Source organism: Oncorhynchus tshawytscha, linkage group LG09 (assembly GCF_018296145.1).
Source record: "Oncorhynchus tshawytscha isolate Ot180627B linkage group LG09, Otsh_v2.0, whole genome shotgun sequence".
NCBI lineage: Eukaryota > Metazoa > Chordata > Actinopteri > Salmoniformes > Salmonidae > Oncorhynchus > Oncorhynchus tshawytscha.
Window position 1 is genome coordinate 50304162 of NC_056437.1, and position 23232 is coordinate 50327393.

The following is a 23232-nucleotide window of genomic DNA, read 5'->3' on the forward strand; positions in this document are numbered from 1 at the left end:
TAAGTGTTTGAAGCAGAGATTTGAAACCGGTTCAGGGAACAGAACTGAAAACCGTAAAATACGATTTTTCAAGGAACAGAACCTTTACTTTAAAAGCATGGGAACCGGTGAATAACCTTATTTTACGTTGCAGGCATGTTTATTCAAGTCACACAACAAAACCCCTATGCAAAATCCTCACTCTGTCACTCAAGAATTTATTCCAGTGTGTGCCTGCAAGCTGAAAATCTTTGCCTGTGCGATTAAGCTACCTGCCCTTCCCGAAGCATAGGCTACTGTACTGACGTTAGTTACAAGCTTGATTCAGAAGATAAGGAGAAAGATTTTTAATTAGCTAGAGAAGAATGGATTCACTTTTTCAATGCTAGTTAAGGACACTACAGGCCCAGTTATCACGTCTCAAGTTGGATCTATTAACTACAAAAAAGGTAAGACGTGTTTTTAATTCTGGTGCCACTCTGCACACACGAGCTTGCTAGCTTGCTCAAGCTTGTTAGCTACAGTAGCTAGCTCAAACTAAGGACATTCAAAATTGCTCCTCCCAGGTATAATTCTGGACCTAAGATAAGATACCCAGCACTTAGCCTCCTCAACGCCCTCTTCCCATCCTCAATTTCAGTCACATTTTACACAATGTAAACAACTAGCTTGCCTGTTCTATTAAGTAACTTAATGAGCTAAAAGTTTTTTTAAAAAGTTTAAAAAAAACTTGATTTCACAGGCTAAAAATAAGAATACAAACCAGTACTTTGAGGAGTTAACTGGTTCAGAACTTTATTTTGCTGGTCAGAACAGTGGAATATAATTTTGGTTCCACCCCTGGTTTGAAGCTTGAATTGCAGCATGATAAACAAACATACAGGGCTGAAGTCCACTCAAGAGAAAATTAACATTTAGAATTCTCAAAGCACTCGATTTTGTCAGCATAGACGAGTGTCAAAAGAAACCATATTCCTCCAATACTTGGTGACATTTATTTTAACGGTCAACTTCCACAAGAGGCTGCTGATCATTTATGCAAATGCTTGTAAATGGACAGTGAATATTTAATGCACACCAATGTGGCTTTGTTTTCAAAAGAAATGTCTCAGTTTATGAAGTGATGCGGTCTGTTAACAGCGCTGCTTTCACTACGTTGTCAAAATGTCACATGGGCCAATGTACTTTTCAAAAAGTGTTGTTTCGCAGTCTAGGTCAGACTTCCGTGCAGACATGCAAGGCAACGGAGCAAGCGACATCTTACAGGAGGTTGAGTGATTATGAAGGGAAAGACTGGGCCATTAAGCTTTGAAGCACAAATAATTATCAAACCCAAGAGACATTGGTGTGTTGGCAAGCGGGGCAGAAGTGTGCAGATATGAGCATGCAGCGCACACACAGGACATGTTGTACCTAAAGAGGTTCTACAAGAAATCCTTGAGAGAGAGTTGTGCAAAGGGGTCCTTTCCTGGTGCTCTGAGAGGACTCTGACTGGAAGGACTAGAAGCTGCCGAGGGCTAGTTCAGAGAGAGAATGACAGGGTGAGGGGAATCGAGGAACGACTAGAGGGAAATTACAAACAAGAGGGGAGAACCTAGCTACAGATAGGGATCAGAATGGAGAGAACAGGCTCAGGTCCAGAGTGTAGCGCCCTAACACAGTCAATGTAGAGGTAAAACCTTACAGCTCTTGACAAGAGAACAGATAAATCGCGTCAGAAAAAAACACATGCTTCACAAGATACTCTCCTAAGGCAGCTATTGTTCTGATTTAGAGCCTACTGAAGAGATGAGGATGAGGGTGTTATATCCTATTCTAAATACTATGTTGACATGCCAGGCATCATTCAGAATAATAGCTGAAATGGTACGAGGGTGAATGAAAGCTCGTAATGAATAGAAGTCCCAAAGCGCAGAATTCCTATTGACCTCCAGAATATAATTCCTTAAGTCACTTGCCACTTTAAACCATTTAACAGTGATATTAAATAACCATGTGTATATTCCAATACCACTTTTATGGAGAATGAGTTGTGGGGCTGGACAATACATCCTGCAGATATATTTTTCATACAGACAGCAGGCATACCACCTCAGAGGGTGTTTAAGTAGGCCACAGTCAGACGTCCTTCTATTGCAAGGCAGTAGGGAGCATGGTTGGGCTCAAATCCATTTCAAGTCGGAAAGTAAACTGAAATAAACTTGTCAAATTGCAATGTAATCAACTCCATTCTTAAAGATACTAGTTTGAGGATGTGAACAATCTAACCAGGCTCCTCCGAGGGCAGGGAGAGTTTGTAAATGCTCTGGGGGGGGGGGTGAAGTATCCCCAAGGTACAGATCAAGAATCAGCTTCCCCTCATCTGTTCCTAACTTAAAGCGGATATCCACATTAGGGCGAAACAGCTGAGAATCCAGCAGCGTAATATATGATCAATTCTAGTACATACTCTGCTGTTCTATCACACATGCATTGATGTCAGAAGGAATAAAAATGGTGTTTGAAATAATGTACATGGCAGTTTCACGACAATGGATTCCTACTTTGGTGCGGAAAATACTAAACTGACCCAAGATCAGCGTCTACGGGGCAACATCACCCTAATGCTTGGCATCTGTTCAGAGAAAAGCTACCAGGGAAGGGAGAAGAATGGAGAGTCCAGTACCTGTGCTCCTGGGGCCGTGCCAAAGGGGTTGGCTGGCCTCATGACTGGTTGGCTGTACATTATAGTGGGCTGGGTCATTATACCCATGGAACCCATCTGGGGAGGCTGAAGGAAGACAAACAAAAAATGAAAACGTCATGAAAGTTTTGCGCGCACCAAACTCTCCTGCTGAAGAAATGGTGATAACATGAGCAATTGTCAATTATTTCAGCGATATGATGGGTTACATAGTAGTACGATGTCTCAGTTCAAGCACAGTCGAGTTAACAGAACAAAATCATTGTACATATCCTCGGCTGATTTGACACTGGTTACTGATTAACTATAGTTCAAATATAGCTCCATAATGAGACACAAGCACTGGGATGTAAAAGTTCATGGCTGATTCAGCTCATCTTGATGCATATCAACAGCTTGCATTGTCAATCATTACAAGGTGACATCCATTACAATGTCTTGGTCATTTTTCAATTTGATTCGTCATGGACCTTTTGGCTAGTCTGTGGTATTCCCCACCAAGATTCTCTTTGATAGAATTTAGAACCCCAGGAAACAGGGTCATGTTCATTACCGCATGCAATGGAAAACGAGCATTTCTTATTGGACATTACGGTTTTTCACCAGCAATATCTAATAACCCATCCGCATCCACCAGACTACATGCTAGTGAAAATCTGAGGCTGCATCCAACCCTAACCCACAAATACAGAAAATGTGCTATAGGCTACTCCAGAACAATTTACCACTTTCTTCTCCCCAATTTTTTGGTATCCAATTGATAGTAGTTAGTCTTGTCTCATCACTGCAACCCCTGTACGGACTCGGGAGAGGCGAAGGTCGAGAGCCATGCGTCCTCCAAAACCCTTAGCTGCACTGCTTCTTGACACAACGCACATCCAACCCGGAAGCCAGCTGCACCAATGTGTCGTACACCTGGCGACCTAGTCAGCGTGCACTGCGCCCGGCACAGGAGTCGCTAGTGCGCGATGAGACAAGGAAATCCCTGCCGGCCTAACCCGGACGATGCTGGGCCAATTGTGCGTCGCCCCATGGGACTCCCGGTCGCAGCCGGCTGAGACAGCCTGGGCTAGAACCCAGAATCTCCAGTGGCACAGCTTGCGATGCAGTGCCTTAGACCACTGCGCCACCCGGGAAGCCCGCAGAACCATTTGACAGGGGGTGCAGGATTCTGTTTTGCCATTTAAAGACATGTTTCTGCTTAGAATTTGTACAGAGTTTATGCTGGTGAAATTTAACATTTTGATCATTGCCCTATGGCTTCATTGAAAGCACAGGGATGGGTGCCTTTGCATCGGAAGATCTAGAGGCATAAAATGTCAAATAGGGCTGATCTACGATCAGGCCCCCTTCTGTCCATTCCTTATAATCTAAAAAGGCAAAACTGATCCTACATTGAGATGTTTTATGAACCCGGGCCCTGGAGTGAACCAGAGGCAAATGTATAATCTTAAAAATAAAATAGAAATAAGTAAACCAAACAATTGTTATTGGTTCAAAGTGTAGAATTCTCTTTGTCAGCTAAAAATAAGGTTCAGAAACATAATTCATGTACTGAGGGAGGCATTCACAAAGCTCCAGAAGTCAGATATGGTTGCACATTCTCACGAAGATTGGGGCATGGCTGCAATAGCTTGAAAAGAAGATCTTACCATTCCATATGCCATCATTCCCGTCGGCGTTGTTGCAGGGAAGGCCATGACAGATGGTGCCTGAGATAACAAGCAAAGATGGTCACTCAATAAACCAGGACACTCCGTCACTTTTACGCAGTTCGCATATAACCAATTGTAAATAATGACCGTTTTATATTCATGTTTATTTAGTTCATTAATCACTTTTGCAAAACAGGTGCAAATGCTTAGTCATTTTGGTCCGTATAGTTCCCTCCTCTCCAGAAACAACCCACCTGAACAAAGTTGTCTTTGTAGCTTGTCTGAGAGATGAACAATTGTCCCATTCACATGCAACACTTCAGTCTCATTGCCTGCCTGCTCCCACTTTGGCAAGACTAATGGCACATCTGGCAAACATTTGGCATGCCTGTCCTTATTCCCCCTAGTTTACCCTTACAGTGTGTGTTAGGGTGAGAGAGAGAGCGAGAGAGCCCTGAAGCTGTTACTTGCAGGTGCAGAGCTGCTCTTCTGAAAAAGACAGCGCGAGGGGGGCTTTTATAGAGAAACTACTAGACTCTCAAACAGCCCTCAGAGTAGTAACAAACCCCGATTTGTTTCAACATCACAGGCCTTTCAGTTGAATGGAAAAGGCACCCTCGGGAAGGAAATATTTAATTAGCAAATCAAGCCATTGAAAAACAGACAATGAACAAGTGGACGTATATAAAACATAAATGTGGGTTTCATTACATACTCAGCACTTGTTTCGATAGTCCAGCAGCCATTTTTCAACTTTCAAAGCATACTCGGCAGACAATATAGGCCATGCAAAACGATTGCAGACATTTGCTTGAATAGGAAAATATGCAGGTAATTATCAGGTTCCGGAGAAGCTCTCTGCTACTGCACCTCTGAAAGTCATTATAGCCCAGCACCTTCTGACAACACTAAAACACAATGTTGATAATTTAGGCCAGGGAGTCCACTGTGGAAGCTTAAATCACAGTCAATTCAATGGGACAGAAACCATACCTAGCAACTACTGTTGCATGGCAGTAAAGTTCTGATTCAAAGACTCTTACCAGAAAGTGTCCAGGGTGAGGTGAAAAAAAAAAAAAAAAAGCTAAATGTTGCTTAAAACATTATTTTAAGTATTTGCGTTTTGGAATCCCGTTTTGATCGTGTTGCCCAAAAGGTTAACATCTTAGTCAAACATAATGCTTACAAATATTGGTGTACGGCAGTTTTTTTTTTTTTTTTGATGTCAAGTATCAGGGAGACTGAACATCCAAACATCGCCCAAAAAATTTATCTGTATTTCCATTCAAAACAAAGGCCGCTTTCAACAGCTTGGAAGCTGAGTCATTATTCTTGGTGACCAAGGTAACCACCGTAATTTTTTTTTTTGTGATCGATTTTACAACCATTAACCTTCCACTGAATTATCAGTTAGAATGTGGCAAATCTTAACTCTGGGTTTTCACCAGATACTATTTATAATGCCCAAACAGAAAGCAGTCATTTTCAATGAAAGGGAGGTGAAGTGCAGAGGCTTGACGGTGCCATCAGAACTTTATGCAAATCATGAGCAGTCGTTTTGCGATAACCAAACTGGGGTGTCTTGCTAGCCTCCCAGCCAACATGCAGTTTGGCACACTGTTCAGAAGAAACAAAGGAAAAAATAAATAAATATATTTTTTTAAATCGAAGAGATGACTTACTGTAAAGTGATGTCTGGGTAAAACATAGCATAAAGCTTGTTAGTTGTAGATCATGCAGCTACCCAAGAGCTTACCTTCTTGTCCATCCTCCCATTGGCCTTGACAGTATCAATAGACAAAAGATACCATGGTCTTTCGGCAGGCGAGATCAGCTTATGGAAACAGATCTTGTTAACTTTTACCGATTTAGAGTGGTCACACCACCACCCTCAAAAGGGGTGTTCCTATTGTAGAAATTCAGATAGTTCCAAAATGTTTCACCCTACTAAAACAGGTTGTCATGTTATGACTGTCGTGGTGTCACAACAGTTAAGTCCTTATTATACAGGTAGTATGTGACCCTTAATGCAGGCTCAGAGTAATGTGTGACCAGAAGCTATACAAAGACCGCAAAGGATTATAAAAAATAAAAAAAATGTACAGTAGGTGTAACAACGGTTCATGGACGTATTCTTTTAGTCTAGAGACATGTCGTTACACCTAGTATAAACCAGCCTTTGGAGATCAAAGGGTTGAGGCGAGGAGGAGAGGTCAGTCATGACATATCATGCTGTGGCATCGGTGTTAGATTGAGGTCAGCAGGTCGTAAGGCGCCCACGGGGCAGACCGCAGGGCGGGTGATGAGTGACCCGGGCCTCTTGGCCCACAAGTCAGAGAGAAGACGTGACTGGGTGAATGTGTGGGGTTAATACCAGGCATGCCAGCTTTGGTAAAAGTGCAGGAAACGGTACGACCATTGAAACTTACGTATTGTGGGAAATGCATTCCGTTCTGTATTTTTTCCCCCAGGAGAACAATTATACAATGCAGCAGACATTTGAGACAGAGATTAGAAAATATTGAAACAAAAAATACAAGTTAACACAGTAAAAAAACAAACACTAAAAGGCAGTTGGTGCTTCCTGTCCATATGATCCGTATGCACCAGGAACTTAAACCAAGCAGCGTTTGGGTTGGATAAACAATTCCAAAAGCAGATGAGGAAATGACACATTTCCTTTCATAAATCGTATAATTTATATTGAGCACCGCAATCGATTTTTGTGATCAGAACTTTGAAGACTATAGATAATCAAGACTTATACCGAACAAACTTACCATGGTGGCAGGGTTCCATGTGGTAGAGGGAGCAGTCTTTGGTTGCCAATTGTTTCCACCCGTCAACTTCTTCTCACCAGGCTGACTCCAATGAATATCACTAAATAAAAAATGGAAATGTTAATTATTTTTCATTTCACTGCCATATCAGTATTGGGGGGGAATTTAAAAAAAAAAGTTTTTAAAGTGATTCTGGTTTAGTTAACATAGCATTCTTACTTTTTTGCCACGCCATTGCCAATTCCCAAATCTGAAAAGGAAAGAGAATGAATTGACAGTTGAGTGCATAGAGCCACTGATTTGACAATGTCCAACAGAGCTGGCACGTGACACTTCATCTGGAAGCTGGTCTGCTAAAAAATGTTGGCTATTCATCAATAGCATATGCAGTTGACCATTACAGTAAAGTAGGAGAAAGGCCTAAGGAGCACGTTAATGATACATACTGCCGACAAGGTTAGCCAAGGACGAGTCCAGGTCGTCGGACACCAGCTTCCCAGGCTGCTGCCCGCTGGGGATTTGCCCCTGGCCGGGCAAGGAGGCCACTGTAGGTTTGAGGATGCCACCTAAAACATTGTTTTAAAAGAAAAGGGGGCAGGGTGGGAGGGAGGGAGTGACGGAGGGGAAAAGCAGGTAGTAAAGGAACGCCAGACGACACACAACAATGACAGAGACGAGACAGGTAAGAGGAAATGGTTAACGTGAGCGAAATGGGAAGCGGGTGTCGCATGAAAAAATGACATTTCTGGCGGTCCGGGACTAAGGAGTGTGTAGTCAACTCACTCACCCAGTCATGCATGTGCCATGCAAAAGCCAAGGCCCAAAGTGTGTGTTCACCCAATGGACAAGGGAGAGAAACAAAAACAACAGTGAGGTCGTGAGCGAAACGCCCCAAAAACCACACATTACATACGTGTACATTCTCCTCTCTTCACTAACACTTTATTGAGCTGACAAATGTTCCCATCGGTGACGTGCTTATGACTTCATAAGCCCAACTACTCAGGGGCAGTAGTCTATATTGAGTGATGTAGTCCCAATACTAATTTCCTAAGCTCTTCTGTTTTCCTTAAAGATCATGAAGATTAGACAATGTGAAAGGAATAAAATGACTAGATGGACTTAAGGAATACTACACAAAAAAAATAACATCATGCATTTTACATCCTATGATGTATCATGGAATGCTTTTGCTTTCCATAAAGTGCTTTATCTTGAAAACATGGAGAAAAAAAAGTGGGGGGGATTTTAACAATAGAAAAATTGACAAAGTACTAAAATATGTTTTTTGAATGTAGTATTCCTTTAAACTACGCTAAATGCATCATACTGGCTGCATTTTGAAAGTTGATAGCTTGCAAAACATTCTGGGACTATATCAACGGGCTAATGAAACAAATACCAAAACATAGCTTTTGGGAAGTTTCTTTTAAGTGTTATGTTACAGTGTGATGCTGAGGAAAGCACTACCCGGAGTCTTTGGGTTCTATTCATGACAAACTGCCATGTTGCAGGCCCCAGCAGTGAGAGTTCAAGAAGTGTTCGTTAAAGAAGCTCAAAGGCACCAGAGCAGACCTGAAAACCACCATGACTTGAATGACAGACAGGTAACTGAAAATAGTGCATATGAATCCCTGAGGGAAGTCTGCTTTCCCATCCCCCAAAATATAAAAGAAAATGAATGCTTCTTTTGGAACACTTCAAAGCAAATCATTCATGCCCATATTTCATGGTGGTACATTTTCTCAATCATTGACCAAGCACTCGCTGCAAGTATATTGAAGTCATTTCCAAAACATCCAATCCCCAAGCACTGCGATGGCCCATGAGGTGAGTTGCCCCCAGTGGGCAGCAGAGGATGTGGTGCCCATGGGAGAAGCATTATGTTGCCCCTAGACACTGTTCTATGTTCAGGTTTGTGATTCCCCTCTGATGGTCAAGGTTAGAATTAGGAGAGGGTAAGCTGATCCTAGAGATGTGCCGAAGGGTAACTTATGTGAAGCGACAGAACACTTCAAAGCAGATCATTTCATGCCCATATTTCATGGTGGTAAATTGGGAGAGGTAGGGGGATATGTGATCTTTACCAGCCGAGTCCACGTTGTTGCCAAACACAGAGTCAAAGTCGACATTAAGGCCTCTGGCGGTCTGAGGCTGCGGGGTGGGAGAAGCTGAGAACCCTGGGTCAGAGGAAACAGAAGAGGGTTGGGGGCTGATATTAGTTGAGGCATTAATCAAGCCATTAAGCTTACTGGTGTAAAATTGAAGTAATTTCTTTCACTTGTTAACTTAAGTAGGATGGTTCCACCATCTTCAGCCATCTTGCAGAAACCCTTGTCTATTCAAATCTATTCTGTACATCCAAGTTCACTATTCGGACCAGAGATAAGACGAGACAGTAGGAATGGCAAGCCCCAGGTACTTACCTCCAAATAGACCAGCTACAGCAGGGGGCTCAGATTGAAAGAGAGGGGTGGTAGGGTAAGATGCTGGCCCACAGAAGGAGTCTGACACACAACCAGAGGCAAGCAGGAAGGATGGACAGCAAAGAGAGGCCGTTTTAGAAGGCACATTGAGAAACAAGATTAGAAATGAAGATAAACGACAAATGAGAAGTATAGCGCCAGAAAAGTGCACAAGATGGTCAAAATGGAAAAGTAAAATCTAGCAGAGCAGTTTGTGAAAAGGAAGGAATTCTTCAAAAAGCTTAAACACAAAATGGCAATCAGGAAAGCAGCTACACCAGAGCAAACATGAACCCGGGGTAGGTTCAGGGTCCTATGTTTCCGTGGTTTCCAGAAAACATAGGTCAGTTAGGTTTCCCATCATAGTACCTGAGATAACCTGCTCTATCCGCACTGTGTGCTCATGATCAGATGCAATGGAGGTGTTCGAATCAATAAAGGGATTGTAATGATCTGGAGAATCAAAAATAAAATACAAATTCAAGCAACACTGCGATTGGTTTCCTTGTCACTTAAAAAGAAAGAAAAAATCAAAAACAAATGACAGAAGTCTGTTACATTATATACATTATATGAGGAAAAGGAGTCAGCGGCATTCAAATCTCCTGTGTCATCACAGCACACAGTCAAACAAAAACTAATAATATACTGTCGCAGCAAGTGTTTTAGGTAACGTGCAAGAAATTGACAAAGACCACACGGTCGAAATGAATCATCTTTTTCAAAATAAAAGTGCACCATATACTTAAAACATTGTTGGTGCGGTCATTTATGGGAAACACTATCACCTTTCCTTATTTGGAATACCAAAGACCAACAACGACCCAGATAAGCACCCGATTCCTGAAAAAAACATTGGTAGCGCCAGCATCTCTAACTACAACATCATATACCCCATGTAAATACAAATCACACGCACTCACAGCTTGAGGTGTAAAAACTAGGACAAAGAGGGCAGAATGGTACATCCAGGCTGAATACGACAAATGAGGAAAATTGACAACACCCCATAATAGAAAGAAAAATGTTGTTTACCACCAAACATTTCATGACTGGGTGTCCTAGAACTAACACCATCGGAAGATTCGACAGGTAGATGGACAGCATCAACAACAGGATGTGATAGGAAAGGGTTAAAGTTTGGAATGGAGTCATCGACAGCTTCTGTAGAAGTGAAAGGATCTACACAGGCAAAGGGAACAAACAGAAGAAGAGAACCGGGAGGTATTAGTAGAGGACGATGAGTCAGGTCAAACGAAGCATGCAGAAACAACACAGGGTGCGGCAGAACATAAAACCCACACCAGAATTCATGAACTGAGTTCTTATAAAAATAAAAAAAAGCCTCACTGTCAAAAATTGTATCTAAGCTACAGTAAGCAATATTTGACATTAAGCAGGTTCTTCTATCACATGCATCTAACCCCATAATATGTTTACACCAAAGGCCATATACTAAATTTGTGCACCAGTCCAAAATGTTCACATGAAACAGCCTTAAAAAAAAGGTATACTTCAGAATTTTAGCAATGCCCTTTGTCTAATTCCCTAAAGTAAGATTAACTTGTGGATACCATTTGTATGTCTACGTGTTCAGAATAAAAGGAAGTTTAGTACTTTCGCAAGCCAATGCTAACAAGCGATAGCACAATGACTGGAATAAAACAAAAGAACGTTTTAGTTGAGGGACACTAAACTTGGTGTATTTGTAAGTGAAAAGGCAAACAGGTTGGTTTGTATCTAATAATTTCAAACTTATCATTATTTACTTTCCAATTGATACAAGACCCTGAATTCCAAAGCACACACAACATTACAGGGCACTCAAGATAAAAGGTCCCTCTTAATTTGCCACCTCTGTCATGAGGTTTAACTACCAATCCCATGAATGGACAGAAGGTGTCATAGCAATCAGATGGGGTAAATTAACAACTTGAATATGTGCACAGTCCAGCCGGAGTTGCTGACAGTTTGCCTAGCAAACTACCCAACTGTGATTTAACTGTTGATTGACTTTAGCTGATATTGAGAAGTCTCACCATCCAAATTTTATTTTACCCCCTATTTTCTCCCCAATTTCTATCTAGTCTCATTTCTGCAACTCAACGTGATCGTGAGGCAAAGGTCAAGTCACGCGTCCGCCAAAAAGCGCTTCTTAACACCCGCCTACTTAACCCAGAAGCACCAATGTGTCGGAAGAAACACCGTTCTACTGACGACCGAGGTCAGCCTGCAGGCACACGGCCCGCCACAAGGAGTCGCTAGAGTGCGGTGAGCGGAGTGAAGCCCCCCTGGCCAAACCCTCACCTAACCCTGAAGACGCTGGGCCAAATTGTGTGCCGCCCTATGGGACCCCCGATCACGGCCGGCTGAAATACAGCCCGGGATCGCACCCGGGTCTGTAGTGACACCTCTAGCACTGCAATGTAGTGCCTTAGACTGCCGCGCCACTCAGGAGGCCTCACCACCCAATTCAAGTTCCCCAATAGCCTTCAGGAGTTAGGTCAAATACACAAGGAATATCCCCCACCAGCAAACTGAGTTAATAAGTCGTTTAAGTAGGCACGAGCTTGAGCTTGCTTGAACATGTATGACTATGACACATGTACAGGCCTATCACATTAGTTTACACAGAGGAATACAATGAAAGAGTGTGTATATGTACAGTATGCTTGTCAATAAGGGGTGTAAAACAGGTGTTCACGGTGTGATGGGAGCTTTCACCTCCCCATGTGTTGGCTGTCGGCAGGCCAGTGGAGATGGGCAGTGCCTGCTGCTGAAACACAGGCTGCAAGTCCAGCAGGTCGCTCGCCGCCTTGGAAGTGCTTGAGTGGAGAGGAGGAAGAGAAGTGTAAGACAAAGATTCATCAGTCTCCCAAAAAGCTAAATCCCCAACTCTACCGTAGCCTATTCAAAAGGTTTTCATAACGCTCAAGGTAGAAGTTGCATCTAGCAGACGGGGGAGGCTTTCTACCTATTCCTTACTCCCACCCTTCACCTACAAACAAATTTTTTTTTTTTTTAAATCCCAAACATTTCAAGCACACACACTGAAGACAAACGTTGCAGTCTTGTTTGAGCAGTCGAGCAGGTGAAACAGTAGTCTCTCTGAAAGTCACATGCAATCAATAACCTTTGAACAGCCAGAGGCTCTCCTTGAACAGCTACCCTGATCTGACTCGAACATGGGAATGCAGAGAGGACAATACAGTGCCACTGACACGGCCTGCAACGAAAACATATGGACTCTCCTTCACTGCAGCCGAGGTGAGTAAGACATTTAAACGTGTTAACCCTCGCAAGGCTGCAGGCCCAGACGGCATCCCCAGCCGCGCCCTCAGAGCATGCGCAGACCAGCTGGCCGGTGTGTTTACAGACATATTCAATCAATCCCTATACCAGTCTGCTGTTCCCACATGCTTCAAGAGGGCCACCAATGTTCCTGTTCCCAAGAAAACTAAGGTAACTGAGCTAAACGACTACCGCCCCGTAGCACTCACTTCCGTCATCATGAAGTGCTTTGAGAGACTAGTCAAGGACCATATCACCTCCACCCTACCTGACACCCTAAACCCACTCCAATTTGCTTACCGCCCAAATAGGTCCACAGACGATGCAATCTCAACCACACTGCTCTAACCCACCTGGACAAGAGGAATACCTATGTGAGAATGCTGTTCATCGACTACAGCTCGGCATTCAACACCATAGTACCCTCCAAGCTCGTCATCAAGCTCGAGACCCTGGGTCTCGACCCCGCCCTGTGCAACTGGGTACTGGACTTCCTGACGGGCCGCCCCCAGGTGGTGAGGGTAGGCAACAACATCTCCTCCCCGCTGATCCTCAACACTGGGGCCCCACAAGGGTGCGTTCTGAGCCCTCTCCTGTACTCCCTGTTTACCCACGACTGCGTGGCCACGCACGCCTCCAACTCAATCATCAAGTTTGCGGACGACACAAAAGTGGTAGGCTTGATTACCAACAACGAGACGGCCTACAGGGAGGAGGTGAGGGCCCTCGGAGTGTGGCGTCAGGAAAATAACCTCACACTCAACGTCAACAAAACCTCAGGAGGCTGAAGAAATTCGGCTTGTCACCAAAAGCACAAACTTCTACAGATGCACAATCGAGAGCATCCTGGCTGGCTGTATCACCGCCTGGTACGGCAACTGCTCCGCCCACAACCGTAAGGCTCTCCAGAGGGTAGTGAGGTCTGCACAACGCATCACCGGGGGCAAACTACCTGCCCTCCAGGACACCTACACCACCCGATGTTACAGGAAGGCCATAAAGATCATCAAGGACATCAACCACCCGAGCCACTGCCTGTTCACCCCGCTATCATCCAGAAGGCAAGGTCAGTACAGGTGCATCAAAGCTGGGACCGAGAGACTGAAAAACAGCTTCTATCTCAAGGCCATCAGACTGTTAAACAGCCACCACTAACATTGAGTGGCTGCTGCCAACACACTGACACGGACTCAACTCCAGCCACTTTAATAATGGGAATTGATGGGAAATGTAAATATATCACTAGCCACTTTAAACAATGCTACCTTATATAATGTTACTTACCCTACATTATTCATCTCATATGCATACGTATATACTGTACTCTATATCAGCGACTGCATCCTTATGTAATACATGTATCACTAGCCACTTTAACTATGCCACTTTGTTTACATACTCATCTCATATGTATATACTGTACTCGATACCATCTACTGTATCTTGCCTATGCTCCTCTGTACCATCACTCATTCATATATCCTTATATACATATTCTTTATCCCCTTACACTGTGTATAAGACAGTAGTTTTGGAATTGTTAGTTAGATTACTTGGTTATTACTGCATTGTCGGAACTAGAAGCACAAGCATTGCTACACTCGCATTAACATCTGCTAACCATGTGTATGTGACAAATAAAATTTGATTTGAATACGTTCTAGAGGTGCAGTTAAGCAACAAGCACCCTTGCCATCCACCTTAATGTTGGAGATATAATTGTATCATTATAAATGCTTACATTTTATGTATGAGATTATTTTTTTAGAAGTACATTGACATTCATGCAACTGTGGCACGACAGAAATCGATGCCAATGGAATGTATCTTTAGGTGGGCAAAGGCACAGTGTGTAAGAATAGATGGGCAGACCTATTAATAGCAATGGAGTATTTGGCTATATGGTAACATGGCACTGACTGTCTTGTCTGGCTTCTCTTGGAATAGGCCCTGAACTACTGAGCAGTGGCTTGCTAGTGTGGAATGAGGAGGTTTGCCCAGTCTAAATTCAACAACCTCAACCACAAGGCTACTATTAATGCCCCACTCAAAGATCTGAAATAACTGGATGGGTAAATAAACGTAAACATAGGTGCATCCCAAATGGCACCCTATTCCCTATATGGCTCTGGTCAACGGTAGTGTACTTTAGGGAATAGGATGCCTTTTGGGACACACACATCAACTCCACAAGGAGTTGTGATCATATCAGTGCTTGGACACTACGCATGTAATCTAGTTTTTTGGCCAACACCGCCACTTTTACATTAATGTGCACTGAAAATAATGGAATTACAATAGTAGACACGGGTACATAAAACCACACAGAAGAAGGAAACCGCAACAGTGTCTTAGAGCGTTGGGCCACCACAAGCCAGAACAGCTTCAAATGAGTCTTGGCATAGATCCTACAAATGTCTGACCCTAAGCACAATGGGATGTTAATTGCAGAAGCACCCGCTTTCAATATACTTTCTTTGTATCCCTCATTTACTCAAGTGCTTCCATTCATATAGGCTGTTTCCTGTATATAAAAAGTACTTTGGCCAGCCAGCATGGCATCTATGATGGAGTGGAAGTATATTTTAAATAAAGAAACATAACTGTGAGGAGTTAGGCAGTTTATTGATAAATGACAGTGCTACCAACCTTTATGAACGAGCTGGCAGCAAAGCAATGGCACCAAACTCCTCATTATTTTGCTCAGCACAAGTTTTATTAGCTAGCCGAGTAACTAAAGTTTGTCTGTATGAACTACTAACATTCCTCAGTCTATGCAACTTCACAGCATTTTGCTAGACAGACCCGACAGCTGTTTGAGTATCAGCCTCTGCCTTCACTACTCTGCCATGTTGCCCGTTTAGTGACAGACTCTCCTCGCTCCATCAGTTACACTGGGAAGACACTGGTGTTGATGGTCAGAAGGGAGGAGGCAGTCGGGCATAGATATGGGTAAGGGCTAGGATATAAGGGGTGCTCTCACCTGTTTGCGAAGCTGGGCGTGGAGAAGAGGTCAATGGCCGGTGCTGTGTTGATGGTCCCACCGTCCATTGACACAGGGGAGGCAGCTGTGGTGGCAGCGAAAGAAGGCCCCTTCTGGAGTTCCTTCAGACGCTGCTCCTAAGTAGACCGGGACAAATTCAACAAAACCCAACACCAGGCCTACCTACTAGCCAGATCAAATTAAAATACAAGCTCTGAAAATGTTATTTTTTAACTTAATTTGGTGCTGGGGAGTAACTGGAATCATCAGCCAATGACTAATGACCTCAGGAGAGCAATTTATGAGCTAAAAAAAAAAGAATCCCAAAACACTGAAAAACCAGAACAGATTAAACCCAGTAGGGTAATATGCAGAGCGAACAAGGGCACTAGAAGAAAAATGTACCTTTAGCGCTTTTAGGCGAGCCTGCTCTTCCTCCAGAGCTGCCTGTTTCTCCCTCTCGTCCACTTTGGTGAAAGATATGCCCGTGTTGGCCAAAGAGGAGACAGCGTTGGAGAGTGTGCTAGCCCTTAAGGGACAGAAAAAGAGGAAGAGACAGGGTTCAGCAGGGGGACGGGGGGACGACTGTTAACAGGCCATTGTCAAAAGTGCTGTGCTGTCAAACGAACTGCACTTCGATAGATGGCTACAATAGTAGCAGGAGATTGGCATAAAATAGAAAGGATTTCTGCTTGAGGGATAATTCAATTTTATAATACACTTCTCCCATTCTAAACAGAAACCCTGTATGCGCACTGATGGTCAGTGCACATAATTATAGTGCATTCAAAGACACAAAAAGGAAACAAATCAAATGCCCCTGATATTAGACAAAACAATGTAGGACTTGCATAAATTGAAGATAAAAACATTGCAACTGTAGCTCCCGGAGCATTTGTTAATATTTTCAAGGAAACTGGCAAAACACAGAAAAGGAAAAGCATACATTGGACCACAGTAACAAAACATATTGTTGGGATTGCTGCCCACCAACAAACACTTCAGCTCATACCCACTTGCTAAATGTAGTGCCTGAGCAAACAGGCTTTGTCTAACTGGACTGCATTGGACTGGCAAGTGAGCAAAGGGAAGGGAAAATGACTACCTGCTGGCTGCTGTGGAATCTTTCACCTTCTTCCCTTCTAAAGAAGCCAAATGCTGCTCCAAGGCATCTAAGAGGCTACTGGGGGCCTATTATAAATGGAAAGACACAGTGAGTTCAAATTTCAGGAAAAAATATAAATCACAACCGGGTAACAGCAGAAGGAAACACAAACAGTAAGGATGCTCAGCTATTTCACAACGCACACGAAGAGAACGTACTAGGCTTACAAACACAGAAAGAGTGAGATGGATACTTACACAAACTGTAATCTGAAGATGGAAAATTAAGGAAAGATAGAATATGAAGGTGATAATTGTCAGAGATAATAAAATAGGTTTTGGGAGAAAGGTACCAACTAACTAAAGGAATTTAAAACAAATCCAAAAACAGTAAAATACAAAGCACAAAATGAGACCTTGTAAAATACTGCTGGTCTTGGTAAAGCACCATCTGAACATGTTCGTAAAAACAAGGTTAAACATGTTATTCTAAGATTAGGTAAGTAAGTGAGAGAAACAGGTAACTGCCAAAATAAAGGAAACCCTTGAGTAAGTGATGTATACAAAGTATATTGAAAGCAGGTGCTTCCACAGGTTTGGTTCCCGAGTTAATTAAGCAATTGACAGTCCATGTAGAAAAACGCCCATTGGCTCATTTTTTTGGCTAGAAGAGATCTGTGACTTGGTCTCAAAAGGAACATATGGGGGGTGTCACTAAATTGAAATTGAACCGGTAATCAAAGTAGTCCCCAAAAGTGATTATTTATCATGAGGGCCATAAACAATAACTAGTACTCCTGCATATGCCAGGGAAGGTTCAAATAGCATCTTCCTGGTAGAAATATTTATAAACTGCTGAGGTATAATCACTTGAGGACACAGGCTCAATTAAACAGTACAAATCTGATAAAATATGACATTTTATATGAATAATTTCCTATAACAAAACTGTATGAAAGATTATTGTATACTATATTTAGAAACAAAGATGTCACCTTCCTTATAACTGTAAAATACATTTGTACATTTAAAATGTTAGAGATTTATATTTTCTACAGGGTCTCTCGATCTAAACATCTGCCCACACCGCTGTGAACGTCAGAGCTCTAGCTTGGCTTCCTGAATTCGCCTTTCATCTCTTATTAATCTTGTCCATCTATGACAAAGTGTTTGTTTCAAATCTATGATGTGATCTTCCTGTCTGGGTTGGCACCCCCCCTTGGGTTGTGCCGTGGCAGAGATCTTTGTGGGCTATACTCGGCCTTGTCTGCATAATTATGTCTGTAATTTGTCGAAGCTCAGTAATTTGTTGAAGCCATTTTAGCAGCAATTACAGCCTCGAGTCTTCTTTGGTATGACACACCTGTATTTGGGGAGTTTCTCCCTTCTCTGTAGATCCTCTTAAGCTCTGTCAGGTTGGATGGGGAGCGTCGCTGCACAGCTATTTTCAGGTCTCTCCAGAGATGTTAGATTGGGTTCAAGTCCGTGCTCTGGCTAGGCCACTCAAGGACATTCAGAGACTTGTCCCCGAAGCCACTCCTGCGTTGTCTTGTCTGTGTGCTTAGGGTCGTTGTCCTGTTGGCAGGTGAACCTTCACCCCAGTCTGAGGTCCTGAGCAGATTTTAATTGAGGATCTCTGCACTTTCCTCCGCCTTGATCCTGACTAGTCTCTCTGTCCCGGTCACTGAAACACATCCCCACAGCATGATGCTGCCACCACCATGCTTCACTGTAGGGATGGTACGAGGTTTGCTCCAGATGTGATGCTTGGAATTCAGGCCAAAGAATTCAATCTTGTTTCTCATGGTCTGAGAGTCTTTAGGCGCCTTTGGGCAAACTCCATGTGCCTTTTACTGAGTGGCTTCAGTCTGGCCACTACCATAAAGGCCTGATTGGTGGAGTACTGCAGAGATAGAGGAACCTTCCAGAAGGACAACTATCTCCACAGAGGAACTCTAGAGCTGTGTCAGTGATCATCGGGTTCTTGGTCACATCCCTGACCAAGGCCCTTCTCCCCAGATTGCCGTTTGTCCGGGCAACCAGCTCTAGGAAGAGTCTTGGTGGTTCAAAACTTCTTCCATTTAAGAAATATGGAGGCCAATGTGTTTTTTGGGACCTTTAACGCTGCAGAAATGTTTTGGTACCCTTCCCCAGATCTGTGCCTCGACACAATACTGTCTCTAGGCTCTACTAACAGTTCATTTGACATCATGGCTTGGTTTTTGCTCTGACACTACATTTGGAAAAAGTCAAGGGGTCTGAATGCTTTCCAAACGGAACTGTCGGAACCGGTACCAGAACCAAGGAGGTGTGGGGGGGCTTGGATTTACTGTCCTGGTTACCGGAAATCGACAAGACCCCACAAGGATAGTAGAATCAAGGAACCGTTCCCCAATGCCCAAGAACAAAGGCTATTTTAGGCTCAAGGTTTATGGAAACTAGGAGTGTAAATACATTTCAGCTTCCCACAAGGACAGTAAAATATTTGCTGTGTGTGTAAATCAGCAGATCTATCTGAATTTCACCTATCGGATAGGATTAAATGCATAGCAATAGAATGAATAGAGTGGACTAATCATTGTCTTAAATGGGGACCAGCGTTCTATTAATTACATTTCAATGCATTTAATCCTGTCGGCAAAATCCAGATAATTCGTTTTTGAAAAACTGGGCCCAGATTTGCAACCCAATTGAACACTTAAGGGAGATTCTGTAGAGGCGCCTGAGACAATGTTTTCCACCACCATAAACAAAACACCAACTTAAAGAATTTGAGGAAGAATGGCACCACATCCCTCCAATAGAGTTCCAGACACTTGAAGAATCTACATCGCATTGACACTGTTCTGCCAACTTGTAACGCCCTATTAAGACACTTTATGGTAGAGTTTCCTTTATTTTGGCAGTTACCTGAAGCTAAGCTAAGCTAATTCCAATATATGCAAAGTAGGTGTATTATTTTCCTCCTGGTTCTTTCATCTCGGCTCTAGCCAACTCGATATAGCCCTTGACAAAGGCAGATGTTAACACCTTTATGTGCTGTATGCAGTGCAAGGTCAGGGGAGAGCGAGTGAGGCCTGGTTTGAATGCAAATTAAGTGCACCCCTTTCTCACTGCCTTGCTCACAGGTCTAGAAGTGATTGGATAGATGAGAGAAAGGATATCAACCCATTGCTATTGCTTTCACCAATCCAACCAAATCAGATCTGTGATTATCTGAAGGGAGGACGGAAGCATTTAAAAGTATTCAGACAGGGACCAAGTCTGGCATTTCCTCTATGACAGGCCTACATGCAGTGTGGGCCCAGCAAGCAATATGTTATGTTATAGCTAGAGCTGTGCATAGGTACAGAGCCCTGGAGCAATTTGGAAGGTCTGAAACTGCAGCAGGTGGCAGGGTGGTGAGAGCAGTCAGCACATTAAGGTGGGGTTGAAAGTAAAGTCAAGCTAAGGGGTCCAGCAGGGCTCCATCTCAGTGCACTTTCAGGCAGATAGAGGAAAGTGACAAATACATTTTATTTGGGGAAAGCCTTTCAAGATACTCAAGGACAGTTAAAGTAAGCCTACATAAAATCAAGTGTAGTGCATAAAATCAAGTGCATCAATTAAAAGTGCAATTTAAAAATCAAAGGACCAGATCAAAACAGGACCGATAAAAAGGAGGGATGGAGGGGGTTGGGTAGAGGATACGAACCCAGTTTAGGATAAGGGTTTAGGGGGTAGAGTTGGGAATAGGATACAGACCCAGTTTCGGACAAGGAGTTGGGGACACACACGGGAACTAGGAAGGTGCGGGGGGGCGGGGGGGGTGGACACTGGGCTATAGTTTCTCTAAGAGGTGTGTTTTGAATGAGATGACTGTCTGCATGTCGTATGTGTGGGGGGAGTGCTTTCCAGAGCCTGGGTGCCAAGCAGCTGAAGGCCCTAGCACCCACGATGAAGAACTGGAATGTGGGGGTGAAAAGGAAAACAGCAAAGCGGAGGGAGGGGCATAGTCTGGGAGAAGGTCAGCGAGTTCAGTGGGTGCCAGGTTGTGGAGGAATTTCTAGGCGTGGAGGAATGTCTTGTAGTCAATACGGGATTGCACAGGGAGCGATTATTGATTGTAGAGTATTGGTGTGATGTGTTTAGTTGATCTGAGGATGTTGGCAGCAGTTTGCCTTTACCTCACTTTTAACATCTTACCTGGGAGAGGTCTGGAATGTCCCCTCGATCAATCCCTACTTGCTGAAAGGAAAAAGAGGTGGGTCAAGATGACGGCGATAAAAGCGAATGTAGGAGTCCGATCACACAGAAGTTTCCAAAAGGTGGGATCTTACCTCTGCTACTTTGAGGAATTCAGAGATTCTTGTCATTCGAGTAAGGAATTTCTTGTAGATGTCAAGGCCCTCCTTGCATTGAGTTTTCTTCATGTCAAAGTACTTCTCTGTGAAATGAATAGATAGGGAAATTATAACAGAGAACTGGAACTAATGCAAAATAGCAGTGATAAAACGCTGGTATTACAGTGCCTTGAGAAAGTATTCAGACCATTTGACTTTTCACATTTTGTTACAGCCTTATTTTTATACATACATGTTTTATTTAACTAGGCAAGTCAGTTAAGAACAAATTCTTATTAACAATGACGACCTACCAAAAGGAAAAAGACCATGCAGGGACAGGTAATGTGATTAAAATTTTTAAATAACAAAAAAGGACAAAAACACACATCACAACAAAAGCGAACACAACATAAAGAGAAACCTAAGACAACACCACAGCATGGAAGCAACACAAAACATGGTACAAACATTAGGCACAGACAACAGCACAAAGGGCAAGAAGGTAGAGACAACAGTACATCACACAAAGCAGCCACAACTGTCAGTGAGTGTCCATGATTGACTCTTTGAATGAAGAGCTTGAGATATAACTGTCCAGTTTGAGTGTTTGTTGCAGCTCATTCCAGTCGCTAACTGCAGCGAACTGAAAAGACAAACGCGCACATCCCTGGGTCGCTCTGGGGACCTTTAACAGAATGCGACTGGCAGAACAGGTGTATGTGGAGGATGAGGGCTGCAGTAGATATATCAGAGAGGGGAGTGAGGCCTAAGAGGGTTTTGTAAATAAGCATCAACCAGTGTGTCTGGTGATGGGCATACAGAGATGACCAGTTTACAGAGGAGTATGGAGTGCAGTGATGTGTCCTATAAGGAGCATTGGTGGCAAATCTGATGGCCGAATGGTAAAGAACATCTAGCCGCTCAAGAGCACCCTTACCTGACGATCTATAACTTATGTCTCCGTAATCTAGCATGGGTTGGATGATCATCTGAATCAGGGTTAGTTTGGCAGCTGGGGTGAAAGAGGAGCGATTACCATAGAGGAAACCAAGTCTAGATTTAACTTTAGCCTGAAGCGTTGATATGTGCTGAGAGAATGACAGTGTATTGTCTAGCCATACTCCCAAGGACTTGTATGAGGTGACTTCCTCAAGCTCTAAACCCTCAGAGGCAGTAATCACACCTGTTGGGAGAGGGGAATTCTTACCAAACCACATGACCTTTGTTTTGGAGGTGTTCAGAACAAGGTTAAGAGTAGAGAAAGCTTGTGGGACATTAAGAAAGCTTTGTTGTAGAGCGTTTAACAACATCCAGGGAGATGCCAGCTGAGTATAAGACTGGATAATCTGCATATAAATGGATGAGAGCTTCCTACTGCCTGAGAAATTGTTAATGTAAATTGAGAAGAGCGTGGGACCTAGGATCGAGCCTTGGGGTACTCCCTTGGTGACAGGCAGTGGCAGAGACAGCAGATTCTGACTTTATACACTGCACTCTTTGAAAGAAGTAGTTGCAAACCAGGCCAAAGACCCCTCAGAAACACCACATGAATGGAATGGTCTACCGTATCAAAAGCTATGGCCAAGTCAAAAATAGCAGAACATTGCTTAGAATCAAGGGCAATTGTGACATTGAGGACATTTAAGAATGCAGTGACACATCCATAATCTGAGCGGAAACCAGATTGCATATCAGAGAGAATACTATAGACCTCAAGAAAGCCAGTTCGTTGGACACGTTTTTCCAACACTTGATACAGGGCAAAATAGAAATAGGCCTATAACTTCTTATGGCTGCAGGGGCAGTATTGAGTAGCTTGGATGACAGGTGCCCAGAGTAAACTGCCTGCTCCTCAGTCCCAGTTGCTAATATGCATATTATTAGTAGTATTGGATAGAAAACACTGAAGTTTCTAAACTGTTTGAATGATGTCTAACAGAATTCAAATGGCAGGCAAAACCTAAGAA

At 43.3% G+C, this 23232-nt stretch overlaps 1 protein-coding gene across 25 annotated transcripts in view; it reads right to left on the reverse strand.

Moving 5' to 3' along the window:
• Positions 1 to 23232, reverse strand: part of picalma (phosphatidylinositol binding clathrin assembly protein a) — a 56007-nt gene that overhangs the window by 1953 nt on the left and 30822 nt on the right. For 6 of the 25 annotated variants that reach the window (XR_006084106.1, XR_002954679.2, XR_002954680.2 and 3 more), the window contains 16 exons: positions 21260 to 21366; positions 21126 to 21167; positions 16942 to 17027; positions 16242 to 16365; positions 15837 to 15973; positions 12287 to 12387; positions 10598 to 10744; positions 9932 to 10015; positions 9524 to 9604; positions 9185 to 9277; positions 7544 to 7663; positions 7317 to 7347; positions 7098 to 7197; positions 6747 to 6770; positions 4315 to 4374; positions 2645 to 2749 (listed from right to left, as the gene is read on the reverse strand). Coding sequence is in view for 8 of the 25 variants with exons in the window: in XM_024432189.2 (XP_024287957.1) it covers positions 2645 to 2749; positions 4315 to 4374; positions 6747 to 6770; positions 7098 to 7197; positions 7317 to 7347; positions 7544 to 7663; positions 9185 to 9277; positions 9524 to 9604; positions 9932 to 10015; positions 10598 to 10744; positions 12287 to 12387; positions 15837 to 15973; positions 16242 to 16365; positions 16942 to 17027; positions 21126 to 21167; positions 21260 to 21366 (1442 nt within the window). In the remaining 17 variants the exon portion in view is untranslated. Of the gene's footprint in view, positions 1 to 1392; positions 1497 to 2644; positions 2750 to 4314; positions 4375 to 5505; positions 6152 to 6746; positions 6771 to 7097; positions 7198 to 7312; positions 7348 to 7543; positions 7664 to 7884; positions 9278 to 9523; positions 9605 to 9931; positions 10016 to 10597; positions 10745 to 12286; positions 12388 to 15836; positions 15974 to 16241; positions 16366 to 16941; positions 17028 to 21125; positions 21168 to 21259; positions 21367 to 23232 lie in introns of those variants that run through there. The other 19 variants (XR_006084105.1, XM_024432186.2, XM_024432185.2 and 16 more) reach the window with 17 other exon arrangements.